The sequence below is a fragment of the Amblyomma mixtum genome, chromosome 10 (assembly GCF_055824585.1).
Source record: "Amblyomma mixtum isolate Tamu chromosome 10, ASM5582458v1, whole genome shotgun sequence".
Classification (NCBI taxonomy): domain Eukaryota; kingdom Metazoa; phylum Arthropoda; class Arachnida; order Ixodida; family Ixodidae; genus Amblyomma; species Amblyomma mixtum.
The window spans coordinates 160,214,352-160,241,140 of NC_143021.1; the positions used below are offsets into that span (position 1 = coordinate 160,214,352).

A 26,789-nucleotide genomic window follows, 5' to 3' on the forward strand; every position below is an offset into this window, starting at 1 on the left:
GCTCGCACGCTGCAACCACATTTTGTCGAGCCACCGCGGGGGTGGGGGGGGGGGGGGGGAGGCGGGTGGTAATAATTTTTCGAAATTCTAATAACTCCTACAGTTACTGCTAAAGACTGGCTGCAAATCTCAAATTACAACCAGTTGCCTATGTGTGATAGTTAAAATTTAGTTATCAGAAATTAGTTATGCAGCTTACTATTTAAGACAAATCCCCGGCTTTCCTGTGTCCGCCAACAATGGTAATATTGACGCTAGCGCTACTGAAGACGACGACGTGAGGACATTGAGCGAAAAGGGCGAAGTTCGCCACCTTCGGACTCGGCACCGGACGTTCTTGGGAGCCTTCTAAACCGCCTTGAGCGTTAGCGCGTCTTACACCGACGTGACATCTGGTGGAGGTGCTGGGTACATCTTTCATGTACCGGACGCCCCCATCAAGCCGCGATTCCAGCAGAGGTCGACCGCCCCCGGTAGACACGCCCGTTCACCGGGGCAGCCGCCGACTACAAGGCCTATCTCCCGAGTTCGGGCTGCTCCCTGACCACAAGTCAACAAGGAGTACCGGCGCTGCTGCAATGAATCCTCCAACATCAACTGTGCCCGTCCTTCTCCACCACCAACGGGATGCGCCGCGTTTCCACGGCCTACCTCATGAGGACGCCGAGGACTGGCTGGACCAGTTCGACCGGGTGGCCACATTCAATTCTTGGGACGGGGACTCAAAGATGCGCCATGTCTATTTTGCTCTGGAAGACTCTGCAAGGACATGGTACGTAAACCATGAATCTTGCCTGCAAACATGGGAGACATTCAAAGCAGAATTTCTCCAGGCGTTCACCAGTACGTTTCGCAAGGAGAAGGCCGACCTTCTTCTGCAGAATCGCATCCAACTTCCGAACGAAAGTGTAATGGTGTACGTGGAAGAGATGACACGCCTCTTCCGTCGCGCAGACCCAAGGATGCCGGAGGAAAAGAAGGCGCGATTGCTGATGAAGGGTGTAAAGGAGCAGCTTTTCGCAGGCCTGGTTCGGAGTCCACCCGCAACAGTAAACGACTTCGTCAAGGAAGCAATGTCCATTGAGAAATCACTCGACATGCGGGCACGACAGTACGAGCGCACTAACGTATCGATGCTCTGCACCCGTACTGAGGGAACCTCCATGACCTCAGGAGAATCGCTGCGTGAGGTCCTCGAGCCATTGTAAGGGAAGAGGTGGCGAACTTCGTCCTTTTCGACGTGACAATATTATGCCGCAAGAGCCATATTTTTTACCCCAAAGAGCCTATTTTTAAATGTCTTCCCTGAAGCACCTGGAATATTTCCGCCCGGTTATGCAGTCGTACGCAAAGATAGATATATACGCGGGGAAGACATTACAATATTAGTTAAAAATAACCTTTTCACTATCGCATATCCGGATGTGGACAGTATAGAAGTGCTCTGGTGTTATATAACGGTTGATGAAACCACATTTCTTGATTGCACTTTATACGGCCGCAGACACTCTGAGGATATTAACGGAGTATAGGCAGCTTCATGTTCATGCGTCTAAGAAAATCATCCTGAATGATGACTACGATTTTCCAAGGATAATCGTGGTAAACGCCAGGAAGTGGACGGGGCTGAAAGGCAGCGCCAGTATTCTAGATATGACAGTCAACTTTGGGTCGAAGCAATTTATAAGTCATCCCGCACGGGTTACTTAAAGGAGCAGCAGCATCCTTGATTTAACATTCGTTAGTGACGTCATTCAAACAAAGAGCGCTTTCTGGGAATTGACCAATAGTATTTCTGGCCATCAAGCAAAGATATGCTCCGTTAAACTTGCCGCACAGTGCAAACCAAAACAATACCAGCACTGAACACGATTGGACGAACGCTGAGGATGTCTGTGCCTTATATAATTTAGGCTAAAAGCTGTGTGATTTTACATGTTTAGACAGAATGTTTTGGTTTTGCTGTTTAGGCCCTCGATCATGTTTTGCACGTGGTCCCCTGAGCTACTTAGCAAGGATATGCACCAGGAAATCTGGGATTACTAAGGTCTTTTTTTAGTACCTTTCCTCCAACCGTCCGCAATCCGCTTCTCGAAACATTTCGTTTAAGCACGCCGTAAATAGTACAAGAAAGATTGTCTCTCTCTACCTGGCATCCTTCGAGAAGAGTTGCTGTAGAAAATTTCCAGCAAATTTTTATACACCTTTTACACCTCCTGGTTACGCAATGCCTGCTTGATTGCTGATGTCTCCCGTGAGTCCAATGCTTTCTCGTATTTGTGGAGGCTATATGCAAGGCCTTGTTATAAAGACACCGAGGCTAAACTCTAGTTCTAATAGCGGAATTCAGTAAGGAATAGAGAAGCCGCTTCACTCGATTTCTGCTCCTATCGCGGAATATGTCTCTTGCAACGCAAGAACGGAGGTTCTCACACTTCTTATAAAAGTGCATATTGAGATTCACTTGACCATTTATTTAGTCTTTCTAGAGTTTAACATATTCTTACGAAGCAGATGACGAAGCGGGCTTTTGCGTGGGACGGAGCGCTCGCGCAAGACTTGCAGCCATTAAAACCTTATTTCATCGGTCATCATGCCGTTCTTTTCATCGCTTTGCCCCCTCGTATTATTTGCTTTGAGGTACGGGGTACATCGTCATCCTGGTCCCTGGAGCATCACCGCCTGCTGCTCGTCTTGGTCTTCGGCCGAGGGGACATGGACTCCGCCGCCCGGCTCACCCCAGCTTGACTTGAAAAGAACTGATCAGCTGCTTTCCCCCCGCCCCGTCCCCAGCCCCGACGACAACACACGACGACCAGGACCAGACGCGCTATGAACCGACGATGACAAGAACCAAGATGGCACCCCCGCCCAAGCTGTCCGGTGAGTGCATAAAACTTGACCTTCGGCTCTGGGCGACCGACCGCTGGCTCTGAAGCTTCGGGGGCAACTCTTCATCAGACCATCTCATTCATCGTGGTGACAAGCCTTTCACCTTCTTCTACCCTTTCTGACCGTCCTCACCGACAGCTTCATCATCATCATCATCAGACTGACTACGCCCATTAAAGGGCAAAGGCGTCTCCCATATCTCGCCAATTAACCCTGTGCTTCGCCAGTTGTGGCCATCGTATTACCGCAAATTTCTTAATCTCATCCACCCATCTAACTTTCTGCTGCCCCCCGCTACGCTTGCCTTCTCTTGGAATCCACTGAGTTGCCCTTAAAGACCCGCGGTTATCTTGCCTTCGCATTACATGCACTGCCCAAGCCCACTTCTTCCTCTTTATTTCGAATAGGATGTCATTAACCCGCGTTTGTTTTCTCCCACTCAGCCCGCTTCCGATCTCTTAACGTTACAGCTATCATTTTTTTTTCCATAGGTCGCTGCGTTGTCCTTAACTTAATCTGAACCCGCTTTGCTAGCCTCCACGTTCCTGCCCTATAGGTGGGAATTCACGCAATCGATCGGGACGATCGCTAGGTGGCCCCGGGTAATATTACGAGGCAGATGACGAAGAAGCGGGCTGTGGGGCGGGACGGAGCGCTGGGTCTAGGCTCGCAGCCATTAAAATCATATTTCATCGGTCATCATGTCGTTCTGTTCCTTGGCTTGCTACTTCGTATCAATATCAGTAAAACTGCAACTTTTCTCTGATCGTTACCTCGTTCATTGTGATGTGAAAACTCTACTGATATGAGTCAGGAAAAAGTTACGTCCAGCTCAATTGATTCTCGTTAGAATGTGAATCAACAATAAGCCTACACGTCGACTGAATCTCACTTAAGTTTGAGTGAATAGGAAATCAATTGCCAATTAGTAAGCACAGTCTCCGTACAGGCACGGCCATAAGTAAACTGAGCACGCTATTGCGTTAGAAGTGCAATCACGCCTTCTTCATTCGTAATGATAAAGCGTTGTTTGTCCACAAGAAAGCCCACCAACTTCCGCTACCAGCATGCGCGTACCACTGCTAGAAATTTCAATTAGGTGCCGCGTGAAAAATATTCGAAAACAGTTGTGTGCTCCGTTTACTTTTGTCCGCGACTGTACGTTTGATTCGGCAGTAAACTGGTGAATTAATTCCATGCAATGCTACAAAAGGCCGATTAGCATAATAGAATTAGACATTTGAGCACTTGTTTTTTTTTTATAAAACATTGGCTTGAAGCATTGAAACAATGGTGCAGAGGTAAAAAGTTCCAGACAAGTAGAACTATTAGTCAAGCATCAATTTCAACAACTAAATTATTCCTTTTAAGCTGCACTGCACTTTGGACTTTTACCAACGTAACTTTGCAGTTAACCTTCCTGGTTTATGCTACATACAGATGGCGTAAATTACGGTTGAATTGTATTCGTCTTTTAAGAAGCCATCTCTAATACTAGGTTGCACACCCTTCATAGCAATTAAACATTAGCATGAGCACTCAGGTTTGAGGCTTGTGAACGTTTGGGTATGTCATGTTTCCAATCTGTTCTCCACGAACTTGTTACTTGTTGCTGACAGAGTGGTGAAGCAGAGAATTGTTTTAAATCAGGTGGATGCAATGTCGTAGCGTGCGGAAGCCGAGAAGCCGCACCAAAGGAACAGCGAAGACCAGTGCAGGAGAAGGAATCAGCGTTTATTCGTCTGACACTTCTTTTATAAGCAGCGGTTGCTTATCCACTGCTGCTATCAGTGCGCTTAATGGCAAACTGACGCGTCATGCACTTGTCGCTATCACAGTGGACGCACTTATAATATGCAGTTTCCGCGAAAGTGGAAGCTGTCACAAACCCCCGCCTTTACGGTCAACAGAGGCGCGGGAACCCCTTTACGGTTACCCGTCGTCCGTCTAGGAAGTTTGAGTACACAGTTAAAAGTTAGGCCGGTCAACCCGTGAAGCACGTGTGTCGGTGTGGGATTGAGGAATGAGTGCACAGTAAGTCAGCGTTCTTTCAAACAAGTAGATATTTACAGCTGGTAGTCCAAATTACACTGCATAAAAATCGAACAAAAAAACCCGACAATGAACAAACACTGCGATAAAAGAATAATATAACGAAAAAGAAGCAAATATTACAGATACAGTAAGTAGGGGCAAGAGTTGCACAGAAACACAACGTAAAAAACTAGCCAGATCAAGGTTTAAACAAAGGCGAAAACAATGTTCAATTAAACGACAGTGTTTTGCAAAAAAAAAAAACGGAGTTCTCGCAACTTTCTTGTTAGATGGAGCTTCGTAGCTGCAGAGTTCAGTAGCGGCGGTCGTGCCGGAGGAGAAAGAACGAGGAGTTGATTGCGGGCTCGGCGAAGAAAAAAAATAACACTTTCCCCGAACGAACGGCCGTGGGAGTGACCCGGGAGCGCACTGACCCCCCCGCCGACTTCCCCAGAGCGCACTGACAGGGCGGGCGGCGGTTCCCCTTTTTATTCCCTCGTCGGGTTGCCCGGCGCCCCCTCGTCCGGACGCGCGCCGTCCGGTCGCTGCCCCCGAGAATCATATCCAGGCATGCTCGCAGGGGCTGGGAGATCCCGTAGTTTCCGCTGCTCAGAGGAGCAGCGAGATCTAGTATCTTCTGCTCTACAAGTGAGGCAGCTTGTGACACTGCCCCCCACTGAAGAATATTGCCTCGGAATATTCTAGACGTCCGCAAGCGCAGAATCTTGGTGATGACGTCACTGTGCTCCACAGAGGGGTGCAAGGAGTTGGGTCCATCCGATGCACTGAGGATCGTTCGCCACTCATCAGGGTTCATGACGCGCACGCACCACATATGCACCAATCGGAACCCGCACAGCACCACAACACTCTAGTTTGCCGTCCATGTCCTGAGCACATGCCACAAGTCACTGATCATCGATACAATCAAGCAAGCACAAATATACAAGGACGTCATGTACGATTTCGTTGCACTAATCAAAACACAATGCATCTAGGCAGTAGTGCCAACTGAACAACTATTCCAGCCGGCTCATGTAATCTGCGCCTACGTTCTCGCTGCCCTTAAAGGGATACTGAGGCGGTTTTCGAATCAGCTAACCTTCTAGGGTTTTGAAGTACTGCCATTGCTGATCACGTCTGTGAAATTATTTTTTCGATTTAGGCTAAAACAGTGGCGCAATCACCAATTAAAGATGCGATGTTTAAATTTCCCGCGCCCCGCGCGAGCGCAGGAGAGGGGAACAGCGGAGAGGGAAACCTCGTCCATGTCGGCCAGCGTGACGTCATGTTGAGGAGCCGGGGATGCTTCGGCGCACCCGAGCGCGCTTTCAGCGCGCGTTGTTTCTCGTGCTGCATGCGTTGTTCCTCGTACTGCGTGCGTTGTGACGTACAAAGCGTGTCAGCTGACCTTGAGAATCAGATTCAACAGGCACTACTCTGCGTTCGTGTCCACGAACAACTACGGCCGCGACTGTGTCGTCTTCCACTGTTTTCCGCAAGATCACAAGCTCGCAGCGCAACCGCTCGCTTCTGTGAAGAATTCACGCCGACTAAAGCAAGCTTACTCTGCTCGAAACACTTTCGTAAGAGCGGCTACAGGCAGAGCTTGTCCTAGTGTGATCTCTGGAGATTTCTGTCGAAAAGCCGCGGCTGAACCATGACACAGTTCCATTGATTTCCTCGCGCATAAGAGGCGTGCCACCATTCCGAAGAAGCGCCTCTTTTAAAAGTAGAAACATGCTCACTTAGCCCCTGAAGAAACCTTATAGAGGCTTAAGCATGTGTCGCTCTCCTCAGCTTAGGTGCGGCCAGACCACCTGAGACGTGCTCAGCAAGGCTCGGTTAGTGATTTTATACTCGGTTCGTCGTGTCCAAGCAAGCAAGCAAGCAAGCAAGCAAGCAAGCAGAGCAAAGCACAATAAAGCAAAGCAAGCAAGCATCGAAGCTCTTCATATGTGGCATCTCGTTTAATCCTAGCTAAGCAATTAAAATGAAAGCGTTCGACGTTGATTTCGGATGCAAATTTATGAGAGAAATGAATGCCAACCGAGTTTTTGCAAAAAAACGCCGCAACCTTACTCGGTTTCTTCATCAAGTTGTGGCAGCGGGCGAGTTGCAGCTAGCTTGGCTTTTAAACACACATATAGTTGGCAATTACTTCACTGAACCTAAACTGCAAAGCTAGGAAGGGCGAACGTTTCCGAGGCAGCGATTAATATTTTCTGGCATCTGCTGAACGCGCCAGGAGTGAAGCGTATTTGTGCGCGCATTTGGCTTGGTTTCCAGCACACCATGATTGCGTCACTATCTTGTGGTCACATGCCTCGCAGTGCTTGGCCACTGCGCTTCGCTAATTTTGACACCAACTTTGTGCTCCTTCATCGTTTCCTTGAAATACTTTCTTGCCCCAACCTGCAACGCCGGGTACTGAGAACAGGATTTTTTGTACACAGTGCTTTGGGCCTTTTCTTTAGGATGACGCTCTTCCGGGCGAGCCAGGAGGCGTCCGGTGGTGGTAATTGACTTGAGCATTGTTCGCACCCCTTCCTTTCCGAGAATACGAGCCGAGATTGTGCTGGCACCTTTTACGCATGGTCTGCATCGCGTCTTTGACGCTGGCGTATGCTTGTGCTAGGCATAGAATTTTTTGCTTGTGTCTTTTTTGGTTTCAGGCGATACGTGGAATGAGCAAACTGTAGTATCCTTTTCTTCGGTGGTCAGTAAAAAAAAATACTCGCCGTATTCGCTTTTACAACGACACGGAAAGCTGCGATCTGCCCTCAACGCAGCGCCGGCTCCGCATCGGCAGCTTCTCCAGTCCTCAAAGTGACGTCACGACCTCTCTTGACCAATCACGGGCGGCGGCGCGCCGCGCGGCGTGCCCCGCGGCACAGGCCGCATATTTCGGGTAAAAAAGGCAATTCGCGCTTGTTTTTGCCTTATTTGGATGCGATATTCCAGTATACAGCATGAAAAACTATAGGATGCCGCTGCCAGCCCGATTTTCAGAAAAAGTGCTTCAGTCTCCCTTTAATATACTCGACGCGAAAGTTGTATTCCTGAAGCTTAATACTCCAGCGTCTGTGTCTTCTTCTGCTGAAATTACTGCACCGACGGCGGCCACAATGGTGTCGTTTTTCTTTTGGTCGCTTGCGGCAGGCCCACGCGATCGAAACACGGGCGTAAGGTCGCGTCATTCTCTTGCTCTTAACCAACTCTTCGCGGCTCACACTAGGGAGGCCTTACAGGACTTTAAGCTTTTTCAGAGTTTTATACCTTCGGAACATAAACACTTGAGTGCAGTGGGGTCGTGCGGGGACCCTGGGGCGTGCCCCGAATTCCTCTGTAAATAAAGTTTTCTCTCTCTCTCTCTCCTTGCATGCCTGCGCTCTAGTAACTACCGGGCAAACTTCAGTGGCATCCGAAAAGGGTGCGGTACTCGGCGTCAGGTGCTAACTATCGAACGTTTTCTTCAGTGGGCTTCGTAGTCTCGCTTTCTTTTCTCTTGTGCCAGTCGGGATCGGGGTAGTCTGCTGGCCTAACACCTTCCACATTTCCCAGCACCAAATCATACAGGGGATTCCACATGCTCATAGCGCGTAGTCGTCGCTTAAAGTACGGGGTGTCGACATCTAGCCAAGCTTCTGGGAGCATTAGGACTGAGCGGTCAAGTAAGTAAACTGGAGACTTCGTATCGGTGATATCTTCCTTCCGTACCAAGTCCTTCCTTACCACCACTGTGTTGCAGCCTGTGTCTTTTAAGTCTCGAACTGTTTGGTCCCCAATCATGCCAGCCACGACAGGTAAGCAATCCCTGGCTGCGCATTCCTTACTGGTGAGACTGGCGTTGATGACGGGGATCTTCCCTCCGTCCTTAAGTTCTAGGTATCCGTTCTCAATGCATATTGCAGCGGACTCCCGATTTTCCTCTCCCTGTTTCCAGGCCCCATTTGCCCAGGATATCCAGCTGGGATGACCTGGCTTGCCGCATTTGTGGCATTTCTTGGGCTGTCCCGATCCGTCGGAGGAGGCGGCCCGGCAATTTTCAGGGCGGTGTCCCGTACGCGCACAAATAAAACATTTCTTTTCATCGCGGCTCTTCTCGTCCGATGATTGAAGCTGTGTTCCATTTCTCTCGGTATTCTTATAAACCGCGTTTTCTCCACTATCTTTCGGGGCGCTTCGCTTTCCGAAGTTCGGCCAGCCGTGGGCCTCCACATACTTTTCTGCCCTTGCTACTGCTTCCGCTAAGGATGCGTCCTTCTTTTCTTTCAAAAACGTCTTTAGCGGAGTAGCGCAGTTAGACAGAAACTGCTCCCTCAGAATCATGTTCACGAGATCTGCGTACTCTTTCTTAGTGTCCGACAGCTCTATCTATCTGTCTAGGAAGTACCGGAGGCGCGTCAAGAATTGTGAACACATTTCCTCGTTCCGGGGACTACCAGACCTGAATTTTTCTCTGAACCCTACCTCTGTCATTCGGAAGCGAATCATGAGTGCCTGACGGAGCTTAGTGTAGTCTAAGCAATCGGACGCAGTCATGCGACTATAAACGCTGAGCGCTTCGCCGCTTAAACAAAGACTAAGGGCCGTAGCCAACTGGTCGCGAGGCCAACTCTGACTCTCCGCGACACGCTCGAAACGCCTAAGGTAAGCGTCAAGGTCGTCCCTGCCCTCATTAAAAACCGGCATCAGCTTGTGCGGGCTTACGCTTTCGGGCCGAGCAACTCGACTCTCCCCCGTTGTTACGGACCTTGTCTCTCCGTTGCTGCTATAGTCAGTTGCCGGACTATTCGATAGGTCTCGTCGGAGCATTAGTAACTCCTTTTCTTTCTCCATCTCCGCCTACCGGAGTTTAGACTGTTCTTGAGCCTTCTGCGACTCTAGTGCTGCCTCCTCTTTCCGCCACGCACGTTCCTCATTGCGTTCTTTACTGCTACGAGCTCGCTCCTGTTCTACCCATTTGAGCACCTCTTCACCCTAAAAGCCAAAAGTTTGGCCAAACTCAACAAGTCGTTCCAACTCTGCTTCGGCCACCTTATGTGGGAAGCGCTATGCAGTGCTAGGACTCAATACTAAAAAACAAAATTACCTACTCTTCTCTCCTTCACCGACAGTTGGTTGACCAGTCCTGTCGCGGACGTCAATTATGTCACAAACCCCCGCCTTTACGGTCAACAGAGGCGCGGGATCCCCTTTACGGTTACCCGTCGTCCCTCTAGGAAGTTTGAGTACACAGTTAAAGTTAGGCCGGTCAACCCGTGAAGCACGTGTGTCGGTGTGGGATTGAGGAATGAGTGCACAGTAAGTCAGCGTTCTTTCAAACAAGTGGATATTTACAGCTGGTAGTCCAAATTACACTGCATAATAATCGAACAAACAAACAAAAAAAAACCGACAATGAACAAACACTGCGATAAAAGAATAATATAACGAAAACGAAGCAAATATTACAGATACAGTTAGTAGGGGCAAGAGTTGCACAGAAACACAACGTAAAATACTAGCCGGATCAAGGTTTAAACACAGGCGAAAACAATGTTCAATTAAACGACAGTGTTTTGCAAAAAAAAACGGAGTTCTCACAACTTTCTTGTTCGATGGAGCGTCGTAGTTGCAGAGTTCTGTAGCGGCGGTCGTGCCAGAGGAGGAAGTACGAGGAGTTGATCGCGGGCTCGGCGAAGAAAAAAAAAATAAGACTTTCCCCGAACGAACGGCCATTTGAGTGACCCGGGAGGCTGCACCCATGGAGGAAGCCATGGCTGCACCTCCGCACAACGCACTGACAGGCAGTGTTGCCACCTCTACTGCCAAGTATTCCGCCAAAACAGGGTAAAATCCGCTAAAAAACCGCTAAAAATTTTAGAAAACTATCAAATTACCGCAAATATGTACCGCGGTGCTGGATGTGAGAATACTTGCGCTATACTTTCTGCATGGTTTATGAATGGAAGGAAATGTGTCACAGCCTTGAACAAAACACGGGAAGGAAAAACGAAACCAGCACCGTCGGAAGTAACGTCTGCTCGCGCGCGTATTACAAGCATCCCCGAGGCGAAAATCTGGCAAATTGTAGCATATAGCTGAGGCTGATTGAGAAGAACGGTTTCTTCGAGCATTCATTTGCACTATTTTGAGCGCATCATTCACTGCCAGCGTCCAGGGCAGCTCTTGTTCGTGCCGGAGGCCTAGCCAGAAAAAGGGGTGAGCGAAAAGAAATCCGAAAGCAAGGCAGAACGCAATGGTCAGAAATTTTCGCGTTGGTGTTCTGACACCGAAACCAGCCCCCTCCCCCCTTTACACCTAACCCCTGGCAACGCCCTGGTTCGTGGCTTTCAACGACAGTTGAAAGTTGAGAGTTGAAGAGTTCTCATGAGAGGAAAGCTTGCATAAGTAGGCCGTGAGGCAATTCTGCTGTTGTTGAGCGTAGTGCGCAGTAAATTGCTTAAGGAGGGTCTCTAAACTTTTGAGCGTGCTTCACTTTCGGCGTTTTCGGCATGATATCCCACACACGCGTGCGCACGGGGCAACGAAACTGGGACTTCTGGCCAAGCAACAGAGACAACGCAAGTGCTGTTTATTCTGCATCGAACACATAGCAGCCAGAAGAAAGAGAAGGAGCAAAAACAGAGTGGGAGCCCTGAAAGTGCGAAGTGTTTGAGGATCATTACGGCAGGACAAGACGCGCTTTTACCATGCGGCGAAGCAGGGTATGTGTCTCAAGTAACCGAGGTACCAACCAGCGTCGGGGAGAGAGAGCAAACCTTTATTATATACACTGACATATTTCGGGGATCGCAGCTGGGTCCGTAGTCCAGAACTCTACTGTCTCCGGCAGCCTTCTCTACAGCTGCGATCTATCGCTGCACGCATCGCAGGGCCTACGCGCGGAGCAATGCATGGGATCATTTGACAGCCTAGAGCAGCCACGTGCAGACAGGCGCGCACAAGGGGCACCAGCTGCGAAGATCCCCGTGGGCACTACCTCAAAGCATATCGTATAGCTACTCACGCCAAGCAAACTGCTTCGCGCGAGGCATCGCAGACGACCAGATGGCTGCCGCTGTTTGAAATCACTCCTACAATTCTTCGCACATAACCTGCAGGCATCTTTTATATCTAGACTTATGACAGTAGTTTATATTTTGTTAAGATCCACTAAAAATACACTGAAAAAACCTGTAATCTGCCAAAAGAATGTGACCCGCCAAATAAAGATTTAGAATCCGCTGAGAAATCCGCCAGCCGCTAAATGCAAATTTTCCCGCTGAGGACACCAAAAAACCGCTGTTTTTATTCCCTCGCCGGGTTGCCCGGCGCCCCATCGTCTGGACGCGCGCCGTCCGGTCGCTGCCCCCGAGAATCATGTTGAGGCATGCTCGCAGGAGCTGAGAGATCCCGTAGTTCCCGCTGCTCAGAGGAGCGGAGAGATCTCGTATCTTCCGCTCTACAAGTGAGGCACCTTATGACAGGCGCATACGTTGTTGGTTACGGAGAAACTTAAAAGCATACCGCTGGACTGTGTGCGTGATATTGCAGAAGGGTGAGTATCTATGGCGGAAATTGAGCATTTTCGGACCAGGATGTAGGCTGTTATTACTTAATTACCACTCAATACTATTTCGATTTCTGCTCAGTGGACGTTCAATTTCCACTCGGTAGGACGTATTGAGTTGGCTGAGTCGCGTCTCAAATGCTACTGTATAGTATGCATAGTATTGTATATCAAAACGTTTCACTGTGCAGATTGCATTAAACTCAGTTTAAGCTCATAAGGTATTTTTAAATTATGGTTTGTCTTTTTTCTATTGACATAATAATCATTCGTTCTACAGAGAACATTTTTAAATTATCACAAGGCGTGACATCCTGAACATCCTCCTTTTTTCTGTACTGTTTTCTGTCGCCATATGGTTCATAGATTCCAAGATCATGCAAAAAGTGAGTGATCGTCTACTTCCAATGAGCACAGTCATCATCCATCATCATGATTACCATAAACCTAACTTCGCTCACTGCAGGACGAAGGCCTTCTATTATTCCTGCAGTTAACAATGCCCTGCGCCTGCCCCTTATTAAATTGAATTGAATGTTGATTTTAGGCAGACAGGGCACAAACGTACAAGTCTGCCTAAGAGGCTGAGAAAAAGGCACAGACGCCTGAGCAGTGTCAGTCTCTCAACACGCAACGCACCGCAGCAACCTCAGCGTACGATGAAGGAAAAAAATAAATAGGTTACATACACTGAAGAGCGGATAAAAACGGTGAATATAACACAGCCCTCAAAAACTAATACGTTTGGAATATACGGTGGGCTATTCAAATTGTATTTTAAACATATTTTGTATTCATGAATGCACTAAAATATGTAGGAAATACGTTCCTGAAATTTCAGGCTTGGTATTCGAAATATATTTTTAAAATGTGCCAAAAATACCTCACTTAAAGCATACTTCGAGCACTTTTCAAATACGTGAAAAAATATGTATGCAGTTCTAGCATCTTGTCAGTGTATTAAAAGTGTATTTTCGGAAATATGAAATTAATTCATCGAAAGTATACTTCAAATCTAGAAAACGGGCAGCCCTTGTAAACGTATATGTATGTAGCTTTAGCATCTTGTCAATGTATTAAAAGTGAACTTTCGTAAATATGAAATTAATTCATCCGAAATATACTTCAATTCTAACAAACGGGCAGTCCTTTTAAACGTCTTTGCACACTTCTAGGTGCCGTTGAACAGTCGAGTGCTCGAAATCGCGTTTCGGGAAATATCATTTGCGTGTCGTCAATGTATTTGAAGTGTACTTCCGTAAATACGCAATTAATTCGTCCAAAGAACACTGAAATTCTAGCAGATTGGCAGTCCGAATTAGCATGTTTGCAGCGCATTACAAGCTGTCGTTGAACAATCTAATGCTCAAAATCGAGTTTCGGGATCGCATTTTGGTGCTGGCCATCTATTTAAAGTGTACTTTCGTAAATACGCAATTAATCCGTCTGAAGTATATTTAAATTCTAACAAATGGGTTGTCCGCGTAAACATATTTGCATTACACTTCAAGCTACCGTGGAACAATCTAGGGCTCGAAATGACGTTTCAGCGAAGAGTGAAAACTTTCCCTTTCTTGTCATCCTTTCGTTTATGGTAACTTCTAGCAGGAAGGTGATCACCACTTATACCCCTGCTACACGGGCGCTTCGAATGCCTTCCAACCGAATGTCATCTAACGATGCTACACGTGTTCTGTCTAAGGGAGTGCTTGAAGATAATATTACGCCAATGAATATTAACCGCGTCAGCATGAACTTTCCCCGGGAGTGCGCCGATGAGGACGACTGCACTCATACTGTTGTTTACATCGCATGTTTACATAACATAACATAAAACGCAATCTGCGCTTTCGTTCTATTAAACAATCTGTTTTCTTTTTTACTGGTTGTACTCGTGCTTGTTTACGTAGTGCGACAATGTGTGGGAAGCGATGATGCGATCGCACGCCTGAGAAAGCCGGGTAGTTGGCATCGCGCAGGACTGGCGCTTCTCCCTTCTTGTCCCGGCTTTCTCCGACGTGACCAGTACTTTTTTTTTAACTACTTTATCCAGAAGTATGTCTGGCGACTGTTATCCACAAGCTAGCGACGGCGACGACTGCTGCTGGCCGTAAAGCACGGCTCGCCAGTCTGGGTCACACCGGCGATTCCCGTTCATCGTACGCGTGCCCTGCGATGTAAGCAATAGTTGATTTCAGGTCACTGTTGCCAAAACTACACCTGGTGACTATTTGCATTCGCTAAAGCTTGTGATTCGCTCTTCACAACCGCCGAAATTACAGATCCAACCCTGCGAACTCGCTGGGCCTAGTCGTCGCGGAAGGGAACAGAGCCGTCGTCGACTGAAATTGATTTGGCAAGCGCTTATCGCTGGTGAGTGTTCAGGTGTGCACACGTGAAATATAGCCGTTCGTTTCGCTCATTTAGAAGCGCGAGCATATTCACACCGCCGCCTCATCACCGTGCTCTCGCTCAGCCGCCGACAAGGCTGACCGTCCGCCGACCGGATTCGTCGGTGTCGTTGGCCTGAAAAACGTGTCCCTCTAGAATCATATTATAGTAAACTAGATATTTCACTAAAATTACATGCTGTTGTTGAGCGTGATATATACTGTCGTTGTCGGACTAGTGTGACCGCCGTCGTCGTCGTCGCTGTACACTAAAAACGAGCTGAGGCTTTCGAATGCGTTTCGAAAGTGTCGTGCAGCACCGCGGCAGTCCGTCGAGTCCGAATGTCATTCCTATTCTCGAATGTCATTCCACTCAATGTCATTCGAACATTTCCGTGTGAGATCGTGATAGCATTATACCAGCAAAAGCGCCTTGGGTACTTCTGGGTCCGAATAAGCCAGCGAAAAGGACCCCGTCTGGCAGGGCAGACCGGCTCCCTTACGCGCCCGTGTATCTGTTGGTTGACAGTTCGACTCCTGACCTGTGCCTGACGCAAGTTTCAACTAGCAATTCCGTTCTCAATTAACCCCAGATTCGAACGCGACCAGTAGGGTACTTTTGCGATAATTTGGCAGCCCACAGTATTTGCGCAAAAAAGGCCTCACCGTGCAAAATAGTGCGTCGCTTTCGCTGGGTATATATACGGCAAGCCAAGTATAGCGCTTGTCGTAGGATTTGTTGTTTGCTGTGTCGCTGTCGTTTTGGTATGCTGTGTGTAGGTATTTGCCGTTCCCATTCAATCACGTGACCTTTTAATTCAGACTCCTGTTGATTAATGATAAATACCCGTGTACGATTTGTTCTCCACTTGAAGAATTTGAAGCCCGAGTCAACATATTTTTAATGTATTAATTGTATATTTTTGGTATATTTCTAATGTATATTTTTATTATATACTTAATGCATTATAAATATGCTAAGCGGGCAAAAATGTACTTTTCACGTATTTTTAAGAACGTTTAAAATATTATTCCTAGTATACTTAGAAAGCATTCGTATTGCAGTTTAAGCATAGGGACAAAAAAATGCGAAATAAATATGAAATAATACAATACGTTTGAAATGCATTTTTAGCACATCCTCTTTTTCGCTAAGGGAGGCATCGACACTGCGCGGTTAGAGGGTTAAACCAGCAAATATAATGCAGGCATTCCAAGCAACTTGACATGATTTAAGAACTCAACTTCCTTCTAAAGTGACCACAAATGAGTGGACTTGGTGGCACCGGACGAACAGGGATGCTCACCCATTTCTTCTTCGTTGTGCAGATCACGCTGTATTCGGCGGGATTCGACGATGGACATGGTGCGCATGGTTGCCGAGAGGCAGGCACCTTGAATCCCCTGGACTGCTCGACTGATAGCCGCATCAGCGACGGAGCACAACTGCCATCTTTAAATTCCCTTCCACGTGTGGTACGACCATACCAGCTGACCCAGGGGGTGACGGCAACAGAGGCGCGGCAGCGCAGCTATATAAACACGAGCTCCACCAGCCAACACTTCAGTGGACTTGGTGGCACCGGGCGAACAGGGATGTTCACCCATTTCTTCTTCGTTGCGGAGGTTGGTGATGAATACACAGTATATTCTTTTCGTGATGACTCTCGCGCTTTGTTGGTGCTACCAAGTCGACAGTTTCTTGTTTCTACATTGATTGATTGCTTTGATGTAATTAGATTGCTGCTACTAATATTTAGGAACGTTGAACTAAACCCGGGACCGAACTCTGGCTCAGACTCAAAGTCTAGCTCCAACATTGAAATGTTGAAAAAAATACTTAAAGAGCAGACGAAAACCAACAAAGTTTTGAAACAGCTAACAACGAACCTGAAGCAAGTAGAATCAACAGTTAGTAATATGCAAGACAGGATCACGGTAATAGAGACGGAAGTGAGCCGATTGAAGCATTTTGAAGAGAAACTAGCAGAATGCGATGCAGCTTGTACGAATACCATTAAGCAGACGCTAGACCTGGCAGCCAAGGTGGATGACCTAGAAAACAGAAACCGACGCAATAACCTCTTAATATGCGGTGTAAAAGAAGAGCCGGAGGAAGATGTAAAAGCACTAGAGGATAAAGGCAAGCAAGACATTTTTAAAGACGTTCTTGGAATAGAAGTAGTCTCAATGGAAAGAATACATCGAATCGGAAACCCCAACAGTCAACTCTCCCGTCCGATCATGTTGAGGCTTTTCAATTTTTCTGAAAAAGCTAAAATTTTGTCTAGTTGCTTAAAACTGAAGGGATAAGATGTATCTATAAGTGGGGACTTTTCAAACAGAGTAATACCCCTGTCACACGGGCATTTCGAAGGCCCTCGAATCGATAGTCTATCAACTCGAAGGCGATCGAGCGCTGCTACACGGCCAGTTTGAATGGCCATCGAGTCAATAGGCTATCGAGTCGACAGAGCAGCTCGGAACTCTATCGAGATTTCGAGGGCCTGCGAGCGTTGCCCAAGGTTGCTAGCATTGCTTCGAACGACAACAAACATGGCGGCGCCCTTCAAAGCCGGACCCCTCGCTATAGTGAACTAGAATGTATTCTAGTGGCGCGAACGGCGACGCCCAGGCACGCCGTTTCGCATTGACGCCGCGAGGTGGCGCCACTGCAACCTTTTCTAGAAAAGGTTTCAATGTGTTCCGGCTATTATCTGGCATATACCGATGTTTCTGTGCGCTTATTTAGTACGAAACAGAGATTCCTTTCTTATGGAGATTTATTCGGAGCTGCACCTACGTTAGAACGCGTTAAATTCGAAATTGAGCTTGCCTTCACGGCTGCACTAGCTGCGGAAGTGCTCACCCCTTGTCATTTACTGGCGTTAGCTACGGCTGATATCGGACGAGTGATCGCACACTACAAAGCATCCTGGCCACGGCAGGTGCTACAGGCAGTGCATTCTGTCCAGCCGCGCAGGGCCCGCTTTCTTAGAGGGCAAACTCAAGTATCAGCGAGAAACTGGCAGCGCGCTGTTCCTTAGAGTTGCCGGCTGACAGGCGCACGGGTTTTCGCTTTTCTCGTTAGCCGCGCGCATCGGTTCAAGTACCATTTTTTTCTCCTTTTTTGGAAATAAATCCTATTATTGTAGTATGAAATTCGGCTTTTTCAGACCAGCAGCCGCGAATTCTTCATTAAGCAGGATACCTGCATATTGTTAGGCAGCTTGGCAATTGCAAAGCTATAGAGCAGCTTTGAGATGTAATGTTTTTTAGACAGGTAGTGATCACAAACAAAACGTACGTTTTCGGACCTAGCCACCCGGGGATTTTTAGTGGTGTCATACCAGTGCTCTCTTTTCAAGGAACATCTGTTATAGACCATTTCTACAAGCTACGCACCAACATTATTTTCATTTGTGATGATCATGCACAACATGCAAAAAATACGAGGAGGGCAACAAAGTTGTGTTTAAGCACACGGCAAGGTGTCATGCCGGCAAATTTTATTAGCATCGCACAAAAGGCAAGAACAACAAGGCAAGACCCAACGTTATCAGTTAACAATGCTTCAATTTCTTTTTCTTGAGTGAAACTAAAGATCGCATGATCTAAGAGCATCTACTCAACTTCAGGTGCTTTGAAGCCTGACGCCTCTTGTCATTGCTTTGATTAATACTCTTTGTGAAAAAGTGCATGCGAGTGGTTACGTAGAAAGCAGCCATTTCTGCTGCAACATTTTGATAGTGGTCCGCGCACCCAAGGCTGTAATTTCGCTTAGCTGTTAATGTACTCAGCACATCCAAAATGCTGTCTGAATGCAGCTCGTTTAGGCTGAAACATGCTGTAAAGGCATTCTCAAGGTCAGCCACAAACTGATACAGCACACTTGCAGGGTACAAAAGGCCCCCGTTGTCCTTAAGGAGAGTGAATTGAGCTAAATTTAATACCTCCGACCTTTCTTTGCTAATCAATAGGAGATTGAGGCATTCCTCACATTTAGTCCTGAGGATACATTTTCTGGCTACATAGCCAGCCATATAAAATATAAGTCTGCTGTCGCTTGATGCCACAGCACACGATGTATGGTCGGACTCTGCACTGAGCATTAAAGTATCTGCAGCATCAATATTGCCCACATCAAGACACATATCAACAAGCTGCTGCTTGCCAGAAGGACCGCTGTGCTGACTGGCATCAGGGCCTAAGAGGGAACTGAGTATTGCAGGCTCACAATTTCCTTTCGCAACCGAGTGAACAAGATTACTGAACGATAGGCAGTTTACAGCAACAACAAACTGCTGTGGCGTCGGATGGGCATTGCATCCACATGACTGCCGCTCAATACCTGGCTTGTCCGGATCGTTAACAGGTATTTAAAACCTACCCCTTCACAAAGGTATTTCAGCAATGACAATACACTTGAGACAGTAACTCAGAGCCCTGTTGCAGTGGACTGGCTCAGGAAGCCACGCTGTCCTTTTGTGTGACGTTCCCAGTCGTGCAACAGTACCAGCATGTTCTTCAGTTTGTCCGCAGATGGTGATGAAAGTCTCAATGCTTCGGCAGGAAACCGGGAAGTCATTATCAAGATGAGGTCACGGATGATCCTGCATAATTAAGACGACATAAATACAATTTTGACTGTGCAATAAAGGTGATGCAGCTAACTAGTTCTCATCAAATTTTTAATATGAATTACTAGTGCTATATTATTGGAGTACTTACTCAAAGAAATGTAGTGTTGCTGGAATATCACCGCACCGTTCTTCAATCTTTTCCCGGTAGAGCTGCAGGCCCTTGACAACTTTCTCACTGAATAGCTGGTAAGCTAAAGAAACCTTATTTATTCACAAAGGAAAATTGGGTCACTGACCAAGTCAAAAAATGAAAAATGACGAAAAATGAAAGAAACCTGCATCTTTTCGAAGTTGTTCGGGTTAGTGTGGCTGGTGGTGATGCCATGTAGTGCCTGGAGTGTCACGTTGTTCCCATCCATTGCCACGGCTCTACGTACAGCTTGCAAGGAGACCTGTAATGAACAAAAAATATGCCGCCTTGGTTGGTATATGCATATGCATCAGTAAATGAAAGGAGCATTATTTATGTTGGGATGTATTTGGATTGTAATGTATACAGTAGAAAACTCACCCGCCCTTCTGGCACCAAGTACTCATGGCTAAGCAGGCCGTTCCGCAAACATTTGATTAAATGAGGGAAGTCGGAAAGGAAATGGAGCCGTCGCTTCAAATCCACGGGATGGGGCGCACTACACTTAGTGCCGGTCAGAGATGCTCTGATGCCCATTAAGGCCCACATCTTCCGGTTCCATGTCGCACCGTCCGACGTTATGAAGTCGACCTTGAGGCCTGCTTTCTCTGTCAGTATGACAGCCTCAACCATAATCTTTGTGAGCAGGGTCCCTTTGATGCTGCCTTTTTTTGCGAAAGCCGCCAGGACCTGTGTCCATTTTCCCACGAATGGAACAAACATTATCACCATGCCATGGTCACTTACATTGTGCTTGTCTTCATCAGAAGTAAATGGACCAAGGTCCACAAAGCCATCTATGTGGCCAGCAGAGCTTACGGAGAGATGTTCAGATAGCTTCATCTCATCCACAATGAGACCTCCATGTAGATGGAATTCATCCATGGTGCTAGTAGCTTGTTTGAGCACATCGAAACTTTTGTATTGAATCCAAAGCCTGCCTTGTAGCAACTGAGATACTTGCGAAGAGTTGTTTTAGAGGGTAATGCAAGTATGTTCTCTTTTCGCATGTGCTCATAGAGCTTTGCACTCCTCATTTTCACCAAAACCCACTGTGGCGAGTACTTCATGCCTTTCGGACTCTTGCGTGATGACGCTTCAAATACGTGCTGTGCCGCTTCGCGCTGTTTCGGAGGAAGCTTAGCGACTCTGGTAGCAAAATCTTCCTTGGCAATCTTTTTGTTTTTTCCCGCCATCGCGACAAGCCGCTCTTCCATGGAGGTGGTGCGTTTTCTCAGAGGAGCTGTTCTTTCCTTTTCGAGCTTGAGCCGCAATGCACACGCTCTCTTCACTGACAGATTGGATCTGGTGCGTGCCGTCTGTGACTTTCTTGTAAGGAGCAACTTTCGAAGGCCCTTGCATTCAGCGCAAGGAGTTCCTGCAAATTCAAATATTTGACCATAAGAATCACATGTATATAGACAGGATATAATATAGCGCAGTTGTACTTAAAAAAAAGGCTAAGAAGCCGAGCTTACCTTCTTGATTTACTTTTCCACGACATTTTGTGCTGAAAATGCTCCGCCCACTCACAATGCTTGCCGCCCGTAGTTTTTCTGTCAAACGCTCCGTTATTTGACTGAAGTCTGTGTCCAGCATGGCTCCCTTGCAGACACAAATTCCCTCTGTCTCTCGCAGCACATTGTCCGCTTCTGCCAGCGAACACACGACAGTGTCACTACATAACGCACCTCTAACGAATACTTGTGCGCGCACTTCATCTCCGGTGGCAGCAAACAAAACAACCTTGTCATGTACAACCTCAAGCCTAGGGCTTGTTTCTATGCTTGTTATCGCAAAGCCAAGACTTGAGGCACCATCGTACATAAATCGGCACCAGTACTCAGGGGAAACTTCTAAACTACGAAGTGCACCAGTCGTGAACGCTTCAGTTCCCGATGAGTCCACAATTTCATTGTCGTCGTTCGCTGCGCTACTGACAGAATCCTGGCGCTTCTTATTATTTGTTGACACGCTTGCTGGAGCTGGTCTTTTCCGCTGAGTCCTTGCTCTCACGGGCTTCACGGAAAGATAGGCCGGGCAACGAGGCAAGAGCGTAGGCACCGCGTCAGGTGCCAGCGATGGCTTACCGCGTGGAATCCGCACTTGGCAGCCGTTGATCACATGAACGTAGTCGCGCAAAATGAAATGCGGCTCAAAGTGGTGCTTACATACCGCAGCGGTTTCTGTGAGAGGCTTGTCCTGTCTTCGCAAACTCCGCTCCCACTTTTTTCGATGCTCCTCGTCCCTCGGAGCAGCAAACAAAGATGCTTTCGGAGCACCCGGACAGCCGCTTCGGCATCCCGGAGCAAAACAGTGAGAGTCCGTCTTTCTCTTTGCCATTGCGTACTTGACATGGTGCTTTCGAAGAGATATAAGACGTCTTCGTTGGTGCTACGCGAAACTCGTGAAATTTCAAGGCCGCAAGCAGAAAAACGTGCGCAACGTACCGAACGCAAAGCCGCAGACTTTGACCGACGCGCGCGCGGTCCTAGAAAAGAGACCTGCAGCGCCACCAGCGGCCGTCAGTGGCGTCCGCGTGTCAAGAGCGCCCATTTCCCTTCCGTTCGCGCCACTAGAAAGTATTCTAGTTCACTATACCCTCGCTACCCTCGCTTCGAACCGAATTCTCGTTGTTGCTGCGTTTTTCTGTCCGTTCACTGGTCATAAATGGGGCACCGGTCTTTCGCTTCGTCTTATCTTGCCTACAAGAAAACGTATAAGTCACAAATTTGCTTTATTTCTTATTTAGAGTGACGATTCTGCCGCTGCTAGGCCTAAGAGAGTCGGTTTGTTGACAGTAATGGTTCCCGTTTTCACCACCAGATGGCGCCACTAGAGGCTGAGTTTATTTTTGCGTCTCTGCTAGCATACGCTGAACTAAATGTGGACTGCGCCTGCATTTAGCGTACGTAAGCGTGCATACGCTCGTGGTACGTAGACAGCATAAATTTATGCTCTTTTCTCACTGTATCTGTGTACGCCGCGAGCGGTGACGTGGTCCGCACAGCGAGAAGCAGCAGCGGCGCTGCCGTTCCAACTCGCCCGGGCGTCAACAGATGAGAAGAGGTCCTAGTTTTTGCGGCGAGCGAATCCGCTTCGCTTGCCGGATTTTTGAACAAGTGTGAACGCGCCTTATGACTGCAAGAAAGTGTATTTCAACATTTAGTTAAGTTTCGTCAATATATTTTTGTTATTTGCGCAAAACCGAACGTAGCGATTGTGGCGCCACACGAGCTTGGCGTAAGACGCGAGAACCATTTCAATGGCCATTGAGATTTGCCTTGTAGCAGCTCCACAACTCCCTCGAGTTCGATGGCGATTGAAAATCTCGATGGCCCTCGACTCGATGGCCATTGAAACTGGCCGTGTGACAGGGGTATAAGCGACATACGATAAAACCTTTGACGTTCTGCAGCAGAAGAAAAGGCGAATGGAGCGAGAGTGTCTCTTGCGTTCGAAAAGCTGGAAGAGGACGGAAAGTTATACATATGGGATTCACAACAAAATTGCAGAATGGAGGCATCTCGCTCAAGGGCTTCTGCGCTTGATAAAACGAGAGTACGGCGGAAAAAATGAAAATTTGACCATAAATTTCTTAGAGTTGTATCGCTCAACGCGCGATGTATAGTTAACAAACTCAGTCTACTTGAAGGCATAATACTGTGTCATCAGCCACATATCCCCGTCATTAGCGAAACGTGGTTGCATGCAGAAGTGCAAGACTCGGAAATAATCCCGCCATCGCACAAACTTATCCGCAAAGACCGAGGCGCAAGAGGTAGAGGAGTGGCGATAGCGATTAAAAATAACATTAAATTTTCCCGCATGGATGCCATTGATGGTCATGAGAGCGTGTGGTGTAATATTGAATATGGGGGAAAACGCATACCCCTTGGAGGCGTCTACCGACCACCCAACGCTCCTCCCAGGTATTTTGAAGTGATGCACGACTGCCTCATGCAGAGTACAAATTCCAGATCCCAAATAATCATTACAGGAGACTTCATCTTGCCTGGCATAAATTAGTCAGACATGTCACACGATCACAACGAAGTGAAAACTGCTGAAATGTTGCTACTAAGCACTTTTAGTTTTTTTCTTTAAACCAATTAGTTACTTCTTATACTCGAACTCTCGGGTCGTGCTCTTCTCTACTCGACCTTATGCTTGTTAGCAATTCATTTGACAACTGCTCAGTAAATGCAACTGAAGGAATCTCAGACCATAAGATGTTAATCCTGGAATGCTCATTGCGTGTTTCGAATAAGACTGTCAAACCATCTACCACTTTTGTTAAAGATTACGAGCGGTCTGATGACATTTCTGTTTTAGCTCATCTGGAATCTTGTTACCCAGCATTTCAGACAATGAACGGCGTATGTGTAATGTGGCCCTATTTTACAAACAGTCTTCACTTCTGCGAACAGCCGTACATTCCTGTGAGAAGAAAACGCGTCAACCGAGAATATCCGTGAATAACGCGAGACATTACTCATCTGAAAAGAAAGATTAAGCGTGGTCGCAAGCACTACCTGTCAGGCGAAGTTGTACGCCTTGTCAGTATGCTCCAAGATAAAATTCGAGCCGCGAAAACAAGTTTCTTTTAGGAGATATTACCGTCCTTTATGAAACATGACCCGCGAAAGTTTTGGCGCTGTCTAGCAAATGAGCAATCGACAGTTTGTGAAATAAAAACTTCGAGTGGAATCATAACTAACCCGGACGCTATTGCTACCACATTTAACTCGTTCTCTCAGTCTGTTTTCTCGCGCTCGGTTTCAGGTGCTTCCATTGACTCATACCCCATCACTCATCCCATGTCTGAAATAAGCATTAAGATGGCGCATTGTGCCTGCTGCGCAAACTAGACGTGAAGAAATCTCCAGGGGCTGATGACATCTGAATTAATGTCCTTAATAGATATGCTTTCTGGGTTTCCAAATACTTATCAAGAATTTTCACCCTGTCGTTGCGAACACTAACAATCCTGGATAACTGGCGTAGGGCTAAAATAATTACAGTTCATAAGAGTGGTCCCAAACATGAACTAAATAACTGCAGACCGGTTTCGCTAACTAGGTCTTTGTGTAAAATACACGAACATATTATTTATAAAGCAGTTATTAATCATCTAGAAGTTAATAACCTTCTCTACAGTCGACAACATCGCTTTAGATCGCGATTGTCAACAACCACACAGCTAGCAGAGATAACGCACGATATTGCAATTGCCCTTAATGCAGGGGGCCAGTTGGACGCCGTTTTTTTAGTCCTATCTAAGGCATTTGACTCAGTTCCTCACCAAGACTTACTCACGCAACTGCGGGCTATAGGTATTGAAAACAACATCATTACATGGATTGACTACTTATTGAAAAACCGTAAACAGCGCGTCAAACTGAAAAATTCTGAGTCTGATAACATGGATGTCTACTCAGGAGTACCACAGGCTTCAGTCCTTGCCCCCTTATTGTTCTTAATTTATATCAATGATATACATTCATGATTACACTCTGGGGTACAAATTCGACTCATCGCAGACGACTGCGCAGTATATAAGGTAATAGATTCTATAGAAGATCAGATTAAACTAAATGAATCTCTATCGGCTATTCAGTCTTGGTGTATCAGATGGGGAATGAGACTCAATACCACTAAAACAAAACGCATAATTTTTAGCAACAAGAAAAATCCACTAGATTTTTCATACATTATAGCCAATGTCCCAATCGAGAAAACTCTGTAAAATAACTAGGAGTGACACTATCAAGCAATCTAAGATGGGAACAACACATTAAAGACATATGTGATAGGGCCCAAGGAAAGCTGTATTTCCACAGCAGAAGATTACGCAACGCTCCTCCTAATGTAAAACTTAATGCATATAAAACTCTCGTGAGACCAACCTCAGAATATGTTGACATTATTTGGTGTCCACACCCGCAATATTTGATACGAAAAGTAGAACGCATTCAAAACTTAGCAGTACGCTTTGCATATTAAAACTTTTCCAGACATTCCAGCGTATCTAACCTGCTTCACAAAGTAGATCTTCAAAGCTTGGCACAGCGTAGAATAACATTAAAACTAATATTTCTGTTCTTACTTTACCACGGTAATTTGCACATATCAAGAAAAGCATACTTCCAGGAACCATTTCGTCATTCTTCGAGAGCTAACTATGAGAAAGCACTTCATCAACCCATAAGCCATATTAATGCTCATAAATATTCCTTGGTTCCATCGGCTATATCTAATCTAGCTGGAACAAACTACCCTCGTCTGCTGTAAACTGCAACTCAGTTGAATCCTTCATAGAGCATGTCAATAGCACTGATTCGTCAGTAATGCACCGTAATAAAACTATGATGCTAACTTTCATTTTTTGTAGCTATACTTGTTTCCGTGCTGAACCCGCTATTTTCGTTTCCCTGAATTGGCATCATTACCACCACGATGCCGCTATGATGATGAATTCTTATTTTGTATTATATATGTACCTAACTTGTTCCCCTGTATTGTCTCCTTTTTATCCACTCCTGCATTGACCCGAGAAGGTGCTTAGTATTTGTAAAATAAATAAATAAATAAATAAATAAATACGCATTCAACTTGTTTTGAAGACTACTATGAAGATGATTGATTTAGTGCGGTCATGATGGCAGGGTGGGTATTTAAGAAATATGGTATAAGAAATAGTTCTGCCATGCCGCAAACTACGCATTAATGCGACAGCGTTAAGGGCCCCGTGTCGCAGAAAAGCCGGTGTCGTCGTCGGCGGCGTTGGCCCTGAGCGAAAAATTCCAGAAGCGCACTGCTTTTTTTCTGTGCTTGGTGTGCACGTAGCGCCATCAGACGGCGCCCACTAAAACATCCTCCTCGCAATGTACGCCACTGCCCCAACAATAGCGTGCGATGGCAGCGCCCCCCGCTCATCGCGTTCGGGCGCAGTGGGGCCGTGCGGGGACGCAGGAATCACGCGATGAGCGGCGAACAACGCAGCGCACATCCAAGGCGCGTTCACCACGAAGATTGCGGCTTGCTGCCCGTTCGTTCGGCGCGGAAGCTATGCTGGCGTTTGTGGCATCGGGTTTGCCGAGAGGCCTCCTAGAGACTGCGAGCGATCTGTCCAACGGGCT

General features: G+C 46.9%; 1 protein-coding gene across 1 annotated transcript; it reads left to right on the plus strand.

The window, feature by feature from the left end:
* Positions 1 to 578: 578 nt before the first annotated feature.
* LOC149327521 (uncharacterized) lies at positions 579 to 8,905 on the plus strand. The gene is made up of 2 exons (XM_089564904.1): positions 579 to 1,127; positions 8,873 to 8,905. Exons 1-2 carry the CDS (start codon positions 579 to 581, stop codon positions 8,903 to 8,905), a joined length of 582 nt encoding a protein of 193 aa, XP_089421030.1.
* Positions 8,906 to 26,789: the final 17,884 nt, after the last annotated feature.

Coding starts and splice junctions, on each gene's coding strand:
- LOC149327521 (XM_089564904.1), top strand. CDS start 579: ATGAATCCTCCAACATCAACTGTGCCCGTCCTTCTCCACCACCAACGG. Junction 1,128..8,872: donor GACAGTACGAGCGCACTAAC/GTATCGATGCTC, acceptor CCCTGTTTCCAG/GCCCCATTTGCCCAGGATAT.